The 19,962-nt window shown below is 42.3% G+C and overlaps 1 protein-coding gene across 4 annotated transcripts in view; it reads right to left on the bottom strand.

Annotated features, from left to right (window-relative positions):
• Positions 1-19,962, bottom strand: part of Spred1 (sprouty related EVH1 domain containing 1) — a 73,116-nt gene that overhangs the window by 33,565 nt on the left and 19,589 nt on the right. For 3 of the 4 annotated variants that reach the window (XM_020183593.2, XM_074065632.1, XM_074065631.1), the window contains exon 2: positions 4,713-4,887. The exons of the other annotated variant lie outside the window; for it this stretch is intronic. In XM_020183593.2, the coding sequence (XP_020039182.1) occupies positions 4,713-4,887 (175 nt within the window). The remainder of the gene's footprint in view (positions 1-4,712; positions 4,888-19,962) is intronic. 4 annotated transcript variants of the gene reach the window in all.

Here is a 19,962-nt window from a genome sequence, read left to right as displayed (position 1 = left end):
CAGGAAGGCAGAACCTCAAGGGAAGACTCGTGACACCACTTCTGTAGGGCCTGAGGTTTCACGATGGAGGAATTCAGAGGCACTGTGGAAAAGCTTAGCAGGGAATTATTGTTTCGTGCATTCACAAAGTCCAACCCAAGGCAGAAAGACGTTTCTCTTGTCTTTTAAGATGGTAAAAAGGGGCTGAGTCGCCTTAGTAGTAAAGCTACTGTTATAATTATTTTCTTCCTAGAAAACAAGTATGTTTGACGCTCCAATATCTGGCAAGAAGCCCCATTTCAAAAAGTGTGTTCTTTGTAAACAACACAACCATTATTTTAGAATAATAGCACTTTTATTTTTATAAATAATTTTTTATCCAAGCTCGATTAGTTACTTACTCTCTTGGGCAACTTCCTAACTGAACGTGTTTATTCATCATCTCTCCAGTGTCAAGGTCACCTCTGTCACTCTGAAGTTTCATTGGCAGCCACCTTACAACCTTGCTTGTGCTTGCTTCTCTAAGCATCTTCGCCAGCTCTTTTAAGACGTATCTTAGCATGGCTTATGCTTTAAAACACGTAACTTTCAGTGGCTCATGCCTATAATCCTAGCTACTCACTCATAGAAGGCAGAGATCAGAAGGATCAAGGTTTGAAGCCAGGCTGGGCAAATAGTTTGTGAGACCCTATAGCATAAAAAAAAAAAAAAAAAAATCACAAAAAAAGAGCTGGTAGAGTGGCTCAAGTAGTAGAGTGCCTGCCTAGTAACAGTGAGGCCCTGAGTTCAAAACCCACTGCTCCCCACCCCCCCCCGCCAAAAAAATTACTTTGCTCACATTAGTAAATTTGTAGTATTTTATTATCTATAAACTTAAAAATAGCTATTTTTAATTACTAAAACCTGTGGTTAGCAGTAAATAAATATTTCAGCGATTTTTAATGCTCCTATTAACAGTTCATTCAGGCAGCTACAAAGAATGTAAAGGTGTGTTATAATTCAGTGTTTTAAGAGCCACCGTATCTAATGAAAATTCAATATGAAAGAAAAAGTTTGTCACGGGGACCTTGAAGCTCTTTGTAAGGATCACCTGCACACATGTACCATTTTACGAAATGGATGGCCTCGGGCATGAAAGAGGGAAGGAAGGACCTCAAGGCCGCACAGCACTCAAAGGGCATGCACGGAGCAGCTCTGAGAGCCTATCCTGGACAAGGGCCACTCCACCCCACCCATCTGTAGGAAGTACTATGCCTTCACCTTCTGAGGCTGCAACAACCCAGCCTGGCATTTCTTTCAAATTCTTTGTCAACCATCAGTAAAGCACAAAAGCCAATTATGCAGCAATTTTCAACCCTTTTCTCCTCAGACACACACAGAAGAAGAAATGTATAAGGTATCAGTTTGAAGGACCCCATTACTTTAACCCAATAAAGGCTAAACAGGTTGGGAAGCTTTCAATTAGAGTACTCACAGGCTAGCTCTCCTTTCGGAGGAGTCACAAACAGAGCAAGTTACAGGTAAACACATAGAAGTCATGATTGCAAGGCACCTCCAGTGAACGAATGAGCGAGAGACTCAAGTAAACACAACAAGGCCTTTGTTAAAAGGCCTGGACAGCCTGCTCTTCATCTGTGCCCCCTCTCTTAAAAAAGAAGTGAAGCACAGTCACTCGGTGTCTGCAAGGATCAGCTCCAGGATGCCCCACAAGAGAGTAATGGAGCCGGCCCATTCCATGGAACCTGTGCACATTCCATAGCGGTCAAGTCACGTCTCCATCACCGCATCCAGCACGATGCAGATGCCACGTAATGGAGGTCATATAACAACAGTAAGGTACCGGGTGGGAATCACCAGGAAAAGAGTACATGCTGAGGGTACACACAATTTTGTTTTCAGCACCTTTGGTATGAGATGGCAGAACCTATGGATATGATATGCTGCACACCCTGTGGAAAGAGAATGAGACCTGTCTTCAGGACAGGAAAAGTCTTCTGCAAAGCACAGTTCTCTTCACCGAGAACAGACATCTTCCTCCTCACCAGTCAGTACGTCTTCATTAGCCAAGGGTTATGTACATCTCTTCCTACTCTGTTTTCTTAAAGGGCATGAGTTTACTCTCATGGAGTGCAAAGAACTTGTGTTCTATAAGTTACTAAGAATTTCACTTCTGTAAGTCATCTAAGGTTGAGGATTCTAAGATGTGGTTCTCAGACAACTGAGTATAGAACAGTTTATACCAATTATGTCTGACGTAATTATAACATAGGAAAATTAAAACATACTATTTATTCACTGAGAAATCTTTAAAACTATTATAAACCAATAAACTTATATTCACACAATACTCTTAAAAGAAAATCCAAAAACTCTAACTCAAAAAATGGATTAGAATAAAGCAAATGAGTAAGAACACTGAGGCAATGGACATCTGATCCCAGAAGGCCAACTGCCCACTGTCTCCCGTCACTGTCTTGACATTCTACACCACCCTGCTGTCTTCAAGTTACTCCATGAGTCACACCTGCGGGTCATCCAGGTGCCCAGGACCTAGAACGCTTTACCACAGTGAATCCCTGTAAGAAATACGGCAACCCTCCCACTGAGGGCAGTTTCTCCATGAGGTTACATTTAGAAGTTCGGTGCCCGTCTCACAAATGGCACTCGTCCTCAAGGAGAAATGGGTAAGCGAAAGAACAGGTGCTCCATTCCCAGTCCACACAGAACGAAGAGAGCTTTCTTACTAGTCTATCAGGAGTCTACATCCTATGACTTAACCTAGGACACAGTTAAGTGCTCTATTTTTTGTTTTGTCTCCCTCCCTTATGCTCTATCCAGGAATAAGACTGTGCTCTTTCTGAATTCCAGGTCTATGTTCACTAGCTTTATGGGAAGCCACACCCTGAAAAACTGGAGCTGTCTGACCAGCCCCACTCCAGGTTATAGAGTTCTGGGCCCTTACTGAGTCACCTGCAGGGAGCTGTCTCCATCACTATGCCCAACACACCGTTTTCTGACCTGTTCTTATTTTACATCTAGGCTATCTGTTCTTGTTGGTAAGCTTTTCCTAGCAAGCTTTTAATCTCCAAGTCTTAATGAATCCTTGACTTCTTTCTTCTGCTTTTTTATGTTCACAATTTAAAATTTTACTGTTCAAAACAGTTTTACAAAAGGCATCTTAGGTCCCCAATATTTTACTCAGTTTCTACAATCTCCAACTTTTTTTCCACTAGCATTCCCATTATCAAACTAGAAGCATGGTACTCTAAGACAAGTCACTGTTTCATAGTTGTCTCCAAGGTTAAAAATGCATTAGAGCCTGTGCCATGTATCATTTTATCCAAGGTCAGAACCACCTTCAAATACTTAAACTTTTTAAAGATAACTCATTATATTTATTGTATTCACTCCTGACTAACTGTTGTTTCCCACAATTCTAAAGCACATTCTGGTGAGTTGGGACATAGTACCATGTGTAACATAGAAATCAATCATGAATTTGCAAAATAAGGAGACTTGGAAGTCTTTCGAGATAAATTAGGGTAACTCTCCCTTAGCTAAGACAGACACTGGGGCACAGACAAGTTAAGCAACTTTCTAAATTACTGAAATGGTTCAGTAGTTAAAAAAGAAAAAAAAAAGGCAAGAAAACAAAACCCAAACTAAAAGTATATCATATTCAAAATGTTCACATGTGAAGAGAATTATCTGAATCTTAGGACACATTTCTCACAGAAGTATCACAAAAGCTGACTGGGCTCATAAGCTAGTCCACAAATCCATGTTTAAAGGACATGCCAGGTGTTTTCAAGGTCTGAGAAGTTCCCAGTGCTTTACTTTCATGCTACTTCCCATGCAGATTCACTCTTCCTTGATGCAGAAATGACATGAATGTAACTCAGGCTCACAGATGTCATTAACTGATTTTGGCTCACAAATGAAATAAAGGAGAAAGAGCTTTCACACTAATTAAAGGAGAACAAGTAAGTAACATCAAAGGCTAGACTAAACTTAAAAAATGTAGACATCTAGGTGGAAGGTTATAGTATTAAAAATTAGGCTGGCCACAGGTGGTCCTGATTTAGAGTAAGCAGACTGTTATGGGGAATGGAGAGAGCGCCTCAGACTACAAATCAAGGACGTGAGTCAAAGATTTTCTGCACTGGGCCCTACACTTAAGTCTCTGTCGCCTCTATTCAGCTGTCTTGAGTGTGAAAGCAGTCAGACAAATATAAATGAATGACTCTGGCCATGTTCAAAAAAACTTACCTATAGACAATGAAATTTGAATTTCACAGAATTTTTATGTGTCACAAAATTATGATTTTTTTTTTAACTTGACCCTTTAAAAACATAAAAAGCACTGTTAGGTCATAGTCCACAACAAAAAACAAATCAAAACAAAGCTGGTGGCAAGCCTCAATTTGTCAGAGAGACCAGTTTGACACCTGTGGTCTGGGGAATTGTAGCAGAGGGAGAGACAGGGTATAGCTGATGCAGTAACTAGGGGACTGCTCACGACCATTCCTGCATTAAAAGCTGGGTGACAAGCAGCACCCCACACAATGTATGCACGTTAATGTCATAGCTCACTGTCTCTAACAGGAAAACAGCTCCCTAAACAATCACTGAGTCAAAGGCAAAAACAACTCATCAATAACACGGAGATTATAATTTAAAGGTACATTTTCTACAAAGCGCCCCAGATTACACGATAGAATGCTACGCATTACCATTTTGTCCCTGAGTCGCTCTCCACGGATGAAGAAGTCAGCACAGCCATTCTCCTCCTGATGGGGGACCTTGAAGACTGTGACGCTGCTCAGTCCGCTCCCTCCAAGGGGGAGCCACCCGCCACTCGAGTCATCTCGGGTCATCACCACGGCTCGCACTCGTGCGTAACTATTACTAAAATAGATGCAGAGATCAGGAGTTAGCGTTCCATGAACAGAAGAGAGCCAGAGACCACACTAGCTAACAATGAGGTGACTAATATGCTCATTACCTTCATGATGGTCCAGAAAAGTAACCTACTAGAAAGAGCTCAAAACCCAGGAACTAACTTTAAAGACAATCCTTTATTCTGAAGATTACCCTCGGAGGAAAAACAACGGAACTCTTATTTTAATTCATCATTCCAGAATTCAAGCACATCTGATTGTCATGGGACAGGCTGAGGAGGGCCAGAGACTAACACCATTGAACCACAAGTTTCCGTAGAACTAACTGGTTTACATATCTGACACTGCACAAATCACTGCTCTGTTTAATTATCTCTTAAGTTCCTCACAGTTAAGACATTACAGACAAGATGCTGAAACAAACATGCTTAAACTTAGATGCTGCTTTTTATGTTGTCTATCAACCGGACCTAAGTTATTTATACAAATCATAGAAAGTCAAATGTTCCGTTTAAATTATACAATTGAGCAAACTGACCTATAGAAATTCCTCGTGCTTTCTTTTTGGGAAACTCTTAAAAGAGCAGAAACCAGACTATATTCTGGTTTCCTTTCAGAATCATTTCCCAGAATTAACAATTATTCTTTACATAAAATCCAGGAAATGCTTTTAAGTTACTGAATGTTCTACAAGACTCACAGACACCTAAGTCTTCCCGTTACAAAAGTTTTAATATGATAGTTATTAATACAATCCTTTGTTAAGAGTAATATACCTTGCTGACTTCTTAAAAAATTATACTACACTTAAACTTGTCCTAGTTATTATGAAAATCAGATGAGGCTCTAGGTAACAGTCTGCTTCACACAGTACTTGGTGTGTCTCCACATACTGTACAGTGCTTCTTGTCATTCCATCATCATTGTGCTTGTCTGAAAGCCTTCCTTGCCTTTTAAAAAACTGTACATAATTTATAAGGTGTATTATACATGACGACATACATCAATTTAGAATTCTACCCACCTGTTGCTATGCTACACTGTTGCTGAAATCCTAACTCCCAAGAAGAGGGGTCTGTGGGAAGTGACAAGGTGCTGAGGGTGAAACCCTGGTGACTGGGACTAGTGCCCTCCTAAGAGACTCTAAAAAGCTACCCTGCTTTCCCACATTGTGATGACACAGCTAGAGAAGTGCACCTATGACCTAGAAAGTGGACCCTCAATGCATACTAAGTCTGCCGACACCTTGACGTTAGACCTTCCTTCCTCTAAAACGATGAGACATACATTTCTGGTGTTTATAAACTAAGTAGCTTATGACGTTTTTGTTATAAGAGCACTGACTAAGACATACGTATAACTAATAATAATCAAGACAGAACATTTTTATCACTCCAGAAAATCCTCTTCGGCCTCCCTCCGATCGAGTAGGCACCCACTGTTCTGATTTCAAATGCAGATTCGTTTTGCCCACTCTGGGCCTTCCTACAAATGGAACCATTTGGAACTGTCACTTGTCTGTTTCGTCTGCCTTCTTTTGCTCATCATCCCGTTTTGTTTATGTGAAGTTCACCCTTTAATTTTACTAAGTAACCCTTACAATTTATTTTTCCCTTACACTGATGGGCACACTGGTTGTTCCTAGTTATGAATAACATTCTTGTGTAAGTCTTCTGGTAGGAATGCTTTCATTTCTCATGGATAATTACCTAGAAATGGAATTGATGAGTCACAGTATGAATGCATGTTTTACCATAAGAAACTAACACTGTTCTCCAACGTGGCTGCATATTACTTGTTCCATCAGCAATCCGACAGAGCTGTGGGTGTGGCTCAAGTGGGAGAGCATCAGCCTACCGCACACAAGACCCTGTGTTCAAATCTCAGTACCACCAGAAAAATTAAAACAAAACCAGGTATGAAAGCTTGATGTGTTCCACCTTCCTGCCAATATTTGGTGATTTCTGTCTTCTCGAGGCTCACTGTGGCAGGTGTACAGCACCATCTACAAACCACTGTGGCTTTATTTCCCGATGATCATGACACTGAGGATCTTTTCGTGTGTTTATTGGCCATTTCACATTTTTTAAGTCTTTTGATTATTTTTACTCTGTTGTCCGTTTAGTATTGATCTTTGAAGCTCTTTATATATTCTGGATATCGGTCTTTTGTCAAAGAATAATACACTTTTAAAGCTGCACTGTACTTTGGTTAGAGTGAGGATCAGATTCAACTTGCATAAACTGGATGCTAGCTCAACAACCTACTAGGTGTGTGACCTTGAGAAAGCTACTAAACTGTGCCTAAGTCACAGCACCGATCTTTACTACATGTAAGCAGAGCCTGACACACTGTACTATATAAATACTACTATTGTGACAATGAAGCATTTAAAATTGAAAACAGTAATCCTGGAGCTGGTGGCTCACATGTGTAATCCCAGCTACTTGAGAGACTGATATCAGGAGGACTGAGGATCCAGGTCAGCATGAGGGGAGAGGGGTTGGGAGACTCCATCAACTGAAAAAGCTGGGCATGGTGGTGGGCATCTGTCATCCCAGTGGTGGGGAGGGGAGCTTCGAACAGGAGGGTTATGGTCTATGCTGGTCTAGGCTAAAAAAGAAGAGGAGTGTGGAACAAGAGAGCCTATCTCTGAAATAACCAGCACAACAGGGCTGGTGACATGGCTCAAGAGGAAGAGTGCTTGCCTAGCAAGTGTGAGGCCTGAGTTCAACCTAGGTACTGCCTCCCGCCCCACCCTGGGAATTAAAACAAAAAAAAGACATTATCATCCCAGTAATTCAAAGCCGGGCAGGACCTGGCAAACTGTCAAAAAACAATCCTCTATCACTGGAGAAAAAGTAGTGCAACTCATTAGATAGAAGCTCTGCTAGGCGTCTGCAGTATAGAAACTCAGTTATTCACTGGCTATTGTCAGATTCTTATCTGGACCCAATTTTTGACAACCTTCAACTCACAGACCTTCTCAGAGGAGGCGTGGGTACATGGAACCAGGAGCCCTCCTTAGGGACAGGCAGCAAGTACCTCTGCTACAAACACAGGCAACCAGGTCTCAGGCTGCAGGGCATGGCTACATGAAGGACTTGGGGGCAAATGAAGAAGCTCTTAAAGGTGCCTCCAGTCTTTTTTTTTTTTTTTAAAGAAAATTAAATTCCGTATTATACCTAAGCCTCTAATCTCTGATCTATTTGAACAATTATTTTAAATACATCCTTTCATATGCAGTACAGGAACCACACTGCTGCCCTTGGCCATTCTGTGCTACTATAACAGAGCACCAGGCTGGATAATTTATAATGAACAGAAAGTTATTTTCCAGTTCTGGGAAGTCCAGGGTCAAGGCACCAGCAGGGCAGGGTCACTGTCTAATAAGGGCCCGTTTCTCTGCTTTCACGATGGTACCCTACACCCTGTGACCTCAGAGAAGAGGAACACTGGATCCTCCCATGGCTGAAGGCAGAAAGGCAAAACGGACAAACTCCCTTTGTGGTGCCTTTTTCTAGGGTTGTCGGTCATTTAAGAGGGCTCCACCATCATGGTCTAAGCACCCCCAGTACCATGCACTGGGGATTTAAGTTCAACATGAATGTGAGGGAACAGAACACTAAAGCCAACACAATGACTGATCCCAATGCTGATGGAGTCCCGGTGAGAGGTACCGCTGGGCCAGACGTGGATGAGGATAGGCAGAGAGGAATGGACACAGGGCAGGGCACCGTGGGCAGAGCCGAAGGACCTGCTGGTCATACAAAGCAAGCATGGCGCATTGTCTCAGCTTCCTGACGGTAATCACACACTTCACTTCTACAAACTGTAACTGGCATTTCATTGCAGGGAAGAGAAGAAAGCAAACACTGAGGTAAATGTGCCTTTGTCTTATTGATCCAGTTAGCTTTTTTCAAAGTAGCAGAACCGTATTATATGAGCCAGAATAACTCTAAAATTTAACTCATTTTGTAGATACATTATAACTACATTGTCAGATTTCTTATCAAATGAAGGGTAGAGTTACAGAAAATGTTACAAGTCCAGTTTTAATTGTCTAAAATGCTATATCCTTGGCCTAAGGTGGGTTCCTTCCTTCCTTTTCCTTTCTTCCTTTCTAAAGTTTCTTTTTTCCTTTGAAAACTTCTTAGCATGCTTCTTTAACTCCCAACTACTGGAATAGAAGGCCCAAGGAAGACACAGTCGGTTCAAGCACTAAATGTTTAATAATCAAGGTCTTTGGAGAACATAGAACCTTTAATAATCATGCATCAGGACACATCTTGTATCCTTATAATTTTAATACTGATTCTCACTCTTCCCACTTCCTCATCTCTCCTAAGTGCTCATCTTTCCCTGTTCTCCCACTTGCTTACTATAGGAATATACCAAAAGCCAGACAATGTGGCCACTAGACTCCTGTACATGTTAGTGTATGAGGTTATTATGCTTTGGATCCTAAATGTTCCCCAAAAGTTTATATATTGAAAGCTTGGTCTCCAGGTGATGGCACTAGGAAGGAGGTAGAAACGCAGGGGGTGGAGGAGTCTAGGTGGAGAAGGAGGTCACTGAGGAATGCCCTTGATAACAGGAATATTGGGACTGCTACCTCTCTTTTGCTTCCTGGCTACCATGTTCTTACACTGGTTTCATTTCTGAAATATCACTTAATGTATTTTTGCTTCCATTCAAGTGTAATAATTTTATGGTTTACTTCAAGAGGATGCGTAACTCTACTTAACTAGCAAAAAGATGTTATTCTGATGCATGTAGATTACAAATCATAGAACCTAAAATTATTACAAACCAACTTTGCCTTAAGACCCCAATTTTTTTTTAACAGTCATTTATTATCAAGTATTGTAAGACTAAAAATTCTTTACCTCACATTTGTGCACCTCTTGGATGGGGCTGTGAACCCCCCCAAAAACCATATATAAGTTTTTAGCCGCATGTGCATTTTCTTCTGTGCAGAGCACAAAGCTTTAAACACAACTTCAGCAGCAGCATCCTAAGAAGCATGCTACCACAGCAGCGGGAAGATGTGCATTACTCTGGCTCAGGCCTCGATGTGCAGTGCACGTGAAGCAAACCATTGATCATCCAGTATTAATGTGGCTATTCACAAGACCCATGTGACTGCTGCTCATCTGTCTGCTTAACCACTGGGGATTTATTTGTATGCCACATACAAAAGCAAAGCAGAAAAATAACGATCCTGGTCCTATAAAAAGTCATCCTATCATGGGCAAAGACATACCACTAAAGGGAATACAGGCACTCACTAATATTCACCTTTCGTTTTGCTATTGTTTTTTGAGACAGTGTCTCACTAGGTAGCCCAGTATGCCTTCGAACTCAAGATACTATTGTCTCTGCCTCCTAACTGCTTGGGATTATAGGCGTGAATCAGCACACTTGGATTAATATTTGTATCTGATGTGGGTTTTGAATATCAGCATATGAAATCAACACTCCATGGAGGGAGTATGGCACCAGTGTGTCGTGTTTAAGGACCAATACTAAGAAGACTGAAGCAGGCCTTGCATACATACTCAACGTTAGCAGTCTTTGTTGCTGCATAACGAGACACAGAACAACAAGAGCAAAGGTGTAGAATACACTGGTCTGACAGGGTCAGAGAGCTCTGTGTCAGTCCTGATGAGGTAGGCATTTCCCCACTTTAGTGACAAAGAAATGAAGGACAGAGTTTGATTAGAAAAATGAAAGTCTATTTTACTCCTCTGGTATTAGTGTCAAGGCAAAGCACCACAGGGTGTTCTCTTTAGCAGCAAGTCAGACCTCCTATGTTCCAGAGGCAATATTGCCAATTAAGAGTTATAATGTCAGGTGAGTCACTGAATATCACAGCTATGAGATGTGAGTTTCATAAACTCATAATGTGCTTACCATCCTGCCTGTCTCGATACTAAATCAACTCTGAAACTGTCAAAACTCCTCGCATTGGCGTTCATGAAGGTTTCATACAACAGGCCCAGGAGGCGGCCCCTCTCAAAGCCTCTTTAAGGACTGTTAACCACAGCTAAGAATCAAGTTAGCAGCCAAGTTTCCACAAACCACTCTGTGACGGAAGCCCTAACATCCAGCCAAGTCTCTGGCCTCGACCATGTCTTCCTGCAGAGGAGGGATGAGAGAGGTGTCCCAAAGCATGCTTTTAGAAGCAATCACTCTAGGTTCTGACTGACAGTATCTTCCACCTGCCAAAGTAGTTCAAAACAGCAAGGACTCTGCATGTGCCCTGCCTTCAGCACTGATGCCTGCTCCTCATTGACCCTTCCTTATGACGAGCAGCGGTTATACTATCACTTCATTTTGAAGTTCTCTCACTATTAAAAAGAGACAAGAAGACACGCAAGAGGAAGTGAGATAAAAGCACGAGAATAAAAATGGAAATTTAAAAATTAACCTTAGAAAAGAAAGACCCTGAGATCTGAAGGCCATTAAAATACAAGCATACGCCTGTGATCCTAGTTACTCAGGAAGCAGAGATCAGGGGGCTCGTGATTCGAGGCCAGCCCAAGCAAATAATTTGCACGACCCTATCTGGAAAATAACATATCACAAAAAAGGGCTGGTGGAGTGGCTCAAGGTGTAGGCCCTGAGCTCAAGGCCATTACTGCCAAAAAAAAAAAAGTATAAAGTACAGCATTCATTAACATACAGTAAACACACTCCTGCACAGCAAAAACTATGAATAATCAAGACATTAGGACAAGCAGCAAACTGAGGGCACTCAAAATACAGCACCTATGTATCAGCTTTCTATTATTGCTACAACAAATTGCCACTAACTTAGTAGCTTAAAACTACAAAAAGTTATAGAGCTTTGTAAAGCCAAGCCCAAGAGTTTCTCCGGGCTAAACTCAAGGTGTTAGCAATGCTGCCCACCTCCCACGTGGCTCTGGAGGAGAAACTGCTCCTGAAGGCCACCCACATTCCCTGGCTCGTGGCCCCCTCTTTCCTTCACAGAACAGCCAGAAGCAAGGCTCCTCCCTGAGCTTCTGGAGTCTGTTCTCTGCCACAGCCGCATGGTCACTCTGAAAGACTTGTGTGACTGGGTAAGGGTTATCTCTCCATGTCAAAGCTCTCACTTTAGTCATACTTGCCAAAGTCTGAACAGTTTTACTAGTTCTGGAGATTAGAGCAAGGACATCGTTGGGGAGCAGAAGCAGAGAGCACATGATTCTGTCTACTTCAAAAAGCTAACAAAAAATGCATATTCTCTTAAAAGAAATAAAAAAAATCAGTAAGCGGGGAAGGAAAAACCACCCAAAGGAAACACTGGCAGAGAACATGAATAAAATCCCCAGTCAAAAACTATGAAACTTAACTTTATTTATAATAAAAAGAATGCAAATTCAAGAGATGACCAAATACCAAGAATGTGTAACACAGGATTCAGTGGCAGTATGGAGGTATAAATGAGCATGACAAGTCTTCACAGTCATTTGGGGGTAGCCATCAAAATTAAAAATGCACAGGTTCTGCTTTCACACTTCTGAAATTATACTCTACAATGACAGAGAAGCACCATTTAAGCATCAACAGTAACAAATTAAATTATGAAACACCTCATCAACAGACACTATAGAGCCATGACAAACACCGGGAAGCTCTCTTCACTGTAGAGTGAAGTGAGCTCCAAGTTCTAGGTTTAATGCCACCAGGAAGGGGGGAGGGGACATCCCTTGCACACAGGTCCACATATAAAGAGAGCTTTCACACCTTGGAACTGCTAACTGTGTCTCCAGTGAGAGGAAATGGGACACAAGTACAAAGGGGATTTTCATGAAATGCCCTTTTACATTTTTTGAATTTTGTAGAATGTATATGCATTAAACATTCAAAAATCTATTCACCAAATATACACATATGTGGTAGTCTCTGAAGGGCTGTGAATTCAGAACAGCACTTGCTGTTCAAGCATTAGCAGCTTGGAATACATGCCCTTCACAGAACAGGAGAATTTTCAGTGGTACGCCGATTGAATTTAACACTTCCCTCCCTGATGTCAAAACCTGCTGAGGCCTACACAATGCACCCCCTTCCATCAATTTGAAAGACACCTCCGTCCCCACATACCTCTAATTTATAGTCACCAAGTCACACAACCCCAGTCCTTTTCACATTCTTCTACAGACAGCCCGCAGAGCACATCACACAAAGGTACTTTAAAGACAGCAGGCTTATCCCATTCAAGTAGTTGCTCTGTGCCTAAAGAAAGGCTGGATGTTCTCACATTTGATTTATTTAAAAAAGAAAAAAAAACAAAAACCCAGACAATCCCTAAGAGAAGAAATGGGAACTTGGAGAACAGACCAGCAGAGGAGGGAGCTCCAGAGACTCTGCCTGGACTTAGATTCCACGAAAGATACTCGTGAGAAGGCTTCCTCAGTTCCATTGTTTTGAATGAGGCTTAGGCCTATCAGAGATATTCTACAGTCTCCGGGGGTGAACACAGATGAACTCTTAACCTGTAATTCATCAGATAACTGTATTCTTACTCTTTAGGACGCCTGTCCCAATGCCTGTGACTGTGCTAAGTCTTCTGTATATGCTTCCATCACCTAAGGTAGAGACTCAGATCACTGACAGATGATGAGTAGCTATGGTTAGTAACTTTTATTTAAAGCACAAGGTGGACACTTCCATTTTTCTAACTTGGGTGGAGTACATGACACCCTTGCGTGTACTGCTATGTAGTTATGTGGGAAACTCCTTTTGGTCAGCAAGAAAGAAGGCACAGAGTCTATTATTTTACCTCTCAGTGTCTTTACTAAATTTCATTGCTTGGTTTTATCTGTGCAACCAGAGATTTCAGTAACCAGTGTAGATCTACGACTTTCCTACCATACCATGGCAGAGCACTCCATGAGCCATCACTCTCCATTTGGGTAGAGTCAGGTGATGGTCCGGACAAGGTGATGCCTACACTGTCAACGTGAGAAGATGGAGTTAACTAAGGAAGCCAGCAGAATCTCTCACATTTAGTGCCCTAACTTTTCAATGTGTTGTCACCTCTTCTAAGGTTTTGGACATATAACTTCATTTAGTGGAGGAAAAGCCCTTTTCCAAATTCACTTAGTGTCAAGTACTTAACTTTACTCATGCTAAGAGCATATGTAGCATCTTGAATTTAATGCAGGAAGTGAGCACTGACAAGGGTGAAGCTGCCCACCCTGAGTATCAAGGGTGTCAGCTCTTCAGGGGTCACGCAACCACACTAGGGCAGGAGCAAGAACAGATGAATCCACAGACTAGCAGCCCAAGAAAAGTCCTAAAAATCACCAGTACCTCAGTGTTCTCAATACGGCCAACACTTGAAGTCTTTTCTCCACAAAATACATTGAATAAATACTTGATTTGGCGAATCCAGAAATAATATCATAAAACTAGATGAAGAGCAGGGCATGGGTATTCTCAGAAATACCCATGAAGAGTGGCTGTGAGCTAGAGGTGTGGCTCTAACTCAAACCCCAAAGCCGCTGAAGAGTGGCTTTGAAGAGAATAGACAGTTTAAAGTGACTTAGACAATCAAGTGAGAATCCAGTCAAAATTTAGGATTCTTTAGTGCCGTTACCCTTAACTTCATCCTGTAGAAGGCAGTTCAGTTTAAAGTTATTCTTGGAGAAAACGACACCAGTTTAGAAATAAAAACTACAAGGCAAATGGCTGATCGTAATGCAGTTGTGCCATTGTGGGACCTGAAACTTTCAGACATCACTTTCTTCCACTTGCAACATAAACTGATTTAATTTTCACCAGAATTTAATGTAGTAAGCCAGTACTGATCAACAGAAACAGAATGCAAGTTACATCTGTAATTTACAATTTTCTAGTAGTTACACTCCAAGGGTAAAAGGAAGATAGCAGTGCAGACACGAAGCAGGCAGCTCTGAGAGCTACCTGGACCGAACACTGAGAGAACGGTACAAGTCTGTCAGCGGAAGACAGGCAAAGACAATGCCCAAGCAAAGGCTGAATCAAGAAAAAGGTAGCTTGCTTTTGGCCTGCCTAGTCCCCACACTCCACCGTCTTTGGCCTGGGTCTTGAAGATGTCAGTCCAAATAACCAGTGTGGAATCCTGCTCCTGGTTCCAAAGGGAACAGAGTAGACCTTAGTCTCAGAAACTATGTCTGCTCTGTCCTAACTTGTCTGCTAAGAAGGGTCAATGTAAGGCAAATAAACCAGCTGCTGTGCAGGGCTGGGGTAAGAGCCAAAATATGAGAGCTGAGGCTAACATTACAAGCACAAAAGGCTGGATCAAGGCTTCTTTAGGAGTTAGGACAATCAAAAGGGCCTCACACACTGGGAATTTACAAACCCACACGTGAACAGAATGCAGCTCAAGAAAGACCTGGGAATGCCAACAGGCCTTCCTCCCTAACTGATCTCTAGGCTCAGCAAGGGCAGGCTGTGAAGGATGCAGGTTGGAAGTTGGAAATGCTGCCACCCTGCATCGACTGTGGCGGTTTCTCTTTCTTTCCTTAAGCTCCTGGTATTCAAGACGTCTCTGTGAAGTAACAATCAGGACATGTGCCACCAGAGAGACTCCAGGACTCACACTCCACAAAGTTACAATAACCACTGTGGTACTGGTGCAAGAATAAACGTGTGAAAGGAGTAGTCTTCAAGATAAATCCATTCATCTACAGTTCATTTCTTTCTTTTCTTTTTGGAGACAGGGTCTCACTATGTAGCCCAGGCAACCTGTCCAGCTCCAGTCAGCTGATTTCTGACAAGGGTGACAAGACCTTTCAATGCGCAGCAAATGATGGTAGAGCAACAGGACAGACACATGCAAAATACGAGGCGGACCCCTGCCTCACACCTATGTACAAAACTTAATCCAAAGTGGATCAAAGACTAAATGTAAGAGATCTGTGTGAATCAATCTCAATCTCTCTCTCTCTCACACACACACCACAGAGTACTAACCAGCTATAAAAATGAAGGTTACAATGTAACCTACTAGGTTACAACATAAATAAACCTTGTAAATATGATGCTAAATAAAAGACCATATATGAAAAGGGACATCACTGTATGTACGTGAAGTTATTAGGAACAGGCGTAAATGCAAAGACAGAAAGCAGGCTGTTGACCCCAGGGGATGAGGAGGGGTAAGAAGTTGCTGCTTAGTGCCTGTGGATTTTCTCTTGGGGTGATGAAAATGATTTGAAACTAGATGGGTGATGGTTCTAGCACATTATGAATGTGCAGACCAGTACAATTTCTACTTTAAAGTTCATTTTAAGTGAATTTCACTTCAATATTTTAAAAAGACAGATGAAATAAGCATTAATTGTGTATCTTAATTAGTCCAATATAATACGTAATTCCTCAAAACCTGCTATAGATTTTACACCCACAGTCAGCATTCATTCCTGTCTGCTACGGCACATGTAAGCTAACAGCTACAATACTGGACCGCTTATGTCAGCTAACACACAGAGACATACTTAAAATGGGAATGCCCCTTTCCAGAAACTGTAATCCCCACTGGAGAAACAGATACAGGCCTGTCCCTACCTTTGTATTTTCTCCTGCAGAGAGTCCTTTACACCTATGTAAAAGACCCGCCCTTCTCACGCCTATCTGTGACTCTGTGGATGTTCCCTGTATACTTGCTGGGCAGTTACTACTGTGACTCCCCTAATATCATCTAATAATCTTCAAATTTCTCTCACTTGCCACATCTTCAGCTTCCCTGTACAGCCCCAGGTCCCTCCCAACCCGCAGACTAAACCTGACGTCTAACATTTTCTATTGCCCTCCCGACCTCTCCCTGCCACTAGTAATCAGATTTCATAGGCAGGGTGTAGAACTACAAGGTCATCTGCAGCAGATTCCATGGATTGTTTTCCCCTGAATCAAATAATCAGACCATCACCCTGAACAGGCCACATAACAGGATGACAAGGATGCACCTCCGCTCTCAGCTACTGGCTGAGATGGAGTTCGCTAACTTCGCCCAGGCTGGCCTCAAACTGCAATCCTCCCAATCTCTGTCTTCTGAGCAGATGGGAATTACAGGAGTAAGCCACCACACCTTGCCTCACACCAAGATTTTTTAAAATAATGTGTTATAAATGTGAAAAGCATTGCTGCTTTTAATTAGTAAGATATTATCCGATAACGCATCATCAAAAACGTCACTGACGGGGGCAGAAAACAATTCTAATGGCAAATCATTTTTTTAAACAAAAACTGGACTGTGGTAGAATCCTTTTAAGTATCAGCAAATGTGTATCGGGGGTTTAGGGACAGAAAGTGGGTTACAGAGTGTGCCAGGCACAGGCTAGGTTTTCAGAATAGAAACTAAGGACACATAACCCCAGAACCAAAGCTTCAAGGTCAAAGTGTGGCAGAGGCTCATGAACCAGAATAAAGCAGACCCCCCTGGGAATGCACACAGATGCAGTTAGACTAAATATCGAAGACTTGGTTTTACAGCCAGTTTTCTTATGGTAAGACATGCTTAACCCCTCTAGCTTTCCATATACAACTGCACACTCACAGTCCTGGAGCACGCATTCGAACATGAGTTAGAGTAGCAAGTCTGCGCTCAGGCCAGGCATGGCTCAGGCCCAGCATCTGCTTAACATGCAGGTGGCCTTGGCCATGATTCCCAGTGCCACAAAAACCAAGAAGCAAAGTGACACACACACACACACAAAGCTCTTTGGTACAATCAAGCAAATGCATGGTTAACGATCAAAAATAGTATAAATAGTATTTTCACTTGTGTGTACTCAGATAATTGGAAATAAAATCTTTTATCTCATCCTCAGGATTTCAAGAAGCAGTGTGCGTTACAAAGGAGTCTCTTCAGTGCCTCACTGATGCTCAGGCGTGCACAAATGCAAAGCTGCCTGCACATGCACACAGTGGACCATCAGCAATGTGGGAAGCAGCACGATCCCTGCCACTGACAGGTCCGAGGTATTCCAATAAGACTTCAGAGAAATGGTTTATTTTTAAATAAAATGAATTCATTTTAAAGTTGACTCTGGCTAAGGATTCGTTATCACTCAGGAACTCCCATTCACTCTAGGACCATTAAATCCATAATCCCAGCTGAGAAAGTTCCTCCTCTCAGTGCTCCAGCTTCCTGCACTTGAACTTCCCTGTCTCTGATTTGTCTGGCTCCATTACGTGCTGATTCCCAGCACAAACAACTCAATGGAAAGGCCTGAAAGTGAAGGAGATCCTAACAGACCAAGAGTCAGTGTATACCTGACAGACTAAGTCTACAGATGCCCATCACCAACCCGTGTGAAGGAGGAAAAACGTCTGCAAAGTGCACGGCATATCACGAAAGATGGAGCAAGAACATGCATAATACATGTATGCTGTTTCTGCATGAGTTGGAAGACCCCTAATGACAAGGAAAGTGATCTAGACTAAATAAGAGTACTATCAGTAGAAGTCCATACATGTCAAAACGTGAAGTATTCTAGTTTCTGGGGATGGGGACGATTAAAGTTGTATCTAAACATAATTACACTAAAAATTAGGATGAGGAAAGCTTAAGACCAGTCAGGAGACAGGGGAGAAAGGAGCAAGGCAGCTGCTATCTGAATCCAGATGCTTTGGAATGCAGCAATGTCTCCACAGGCAAGAACTAGCACCCACAATCCTACATCTACTCTTCCAAACGAAACTCAGGCAGAACAAATATTATGAGAGAAAGAAGGGGAGGGAGGAACACAAAAAACACACACCAACGAAAGATACCCTCTACGACAGTAAGTTTATAAGCAGTGAGTCCTGTGGGAGTGAGGCATGTAAAAAAGACGTTGTCGTCAACCTCGAATAAGCCCTCGGCAGCTGCCAGATGGAGTTAATGGTTTGGATATGAAGTGTCCCCAAAGGCCATGCACTGAAGCTTGGGTTGCCAGTCAGTGGTGCTACTGGGAGGTGACCAAACCTTTAGGAGAGGGGCCCTGTGGGAGGAAGCAGGGCACTTGGATGTGCCCTTACAGGGGACACTGAGTCCCAGCCCCTTTCTCCCTCTCACTTCCTGAACACCATGAGGAGAGCACCTGTGACTATCGCATGCTCCCCACCATGATGTGCTGCCTTGCCACAGACCCAAAGCAACAGAGCCACATGACTGGAGCCTCTGACTCTCTAAAGCAAAATAAATCTTTCCTCCTTTCAAGTTTCCTTTTGAAAAGTTAATCTTAGGTATTCTGTCACAGCAGCAGAAAACTTAATAGCATACATGCTAAAAGCATCCAAAGATAGAACCAGAGACACAGGGAAAGCACAGAACAGATGTTCAATTAAAAACAACTGGGGGTCCAGCAGAAACTGCCCAGATGAGTAACACAGCAGCTTCTGCTCTGCAAGTATTCACAACTAACTGAAGGATTGTCACAAGGGCAACAACAACTCTAAACTCCATCCACTGTTGGGAAGAACAGGTGATTTACTCTGGAATGGAAGCTCTGAAAATTACATGCTAGGTTTTTTTTTTGTTTTGAGGAGGGGAAGAGCAGTAACAGGATACACAGAGTAGCTCACAGAGAATCACATTAAGGAATTTATTATCTATCTTAAGAAAAACTGTATTTTGGGTAGGGAACTGACATAAGATCTACACTTCAAAAAGAAAACCACTGTGCCTTTCAGATTGGAGGAAAAGAGGATAGGAGAAGAAGCCCACAGAGGGTGCAAAAGATACCTGAGTGATCCAGCTAAAAGTGTAGGGTGGTATGATGAGATGGCTGCAAAAGTAAATGAGGACAGCAAGTGGACAAGGACCCTCTTTGGAGGGAAACTGTGCTGCCCAGCGCTGCAAAAGTGCTCTGCTGTACTTCTGCAGAATTTCGATGGAGTCTAACCTCTGGCTGAAAGTGTTAGTGCAGATCTTTAACACAGAACTCATGAGATCACCACCTCTACTCCATTCATCAGCCCACACGGCCTTGATACCATGGCACTATAGTTTATTAGCTATATTTCAACCCCCAACTTATAAGCTCAAACATCTTTTTATTGTTCTTTAAATAAATACATCCTTAAACCAAAAGAGTGCCTGGCAAAG

Source organism: Castor canadensis, chromosome 2 (genome assembly GCF_047511655.1).
Source record: "Castor canadensis chromosome 2, mCasCan1.hap1v2, whole genome shotgun sequence".
Classification (NCBI taxonomy): Eukaryota; Metazoa; Chordata; class Mammalia; order Rodentia; family Castoridae; genus Castor; species Castor canadensis.
Note: the sequence above shows the minus strand (reverse complement) of the source record. Positions and strands in the feature narration are given on the sequence as shown.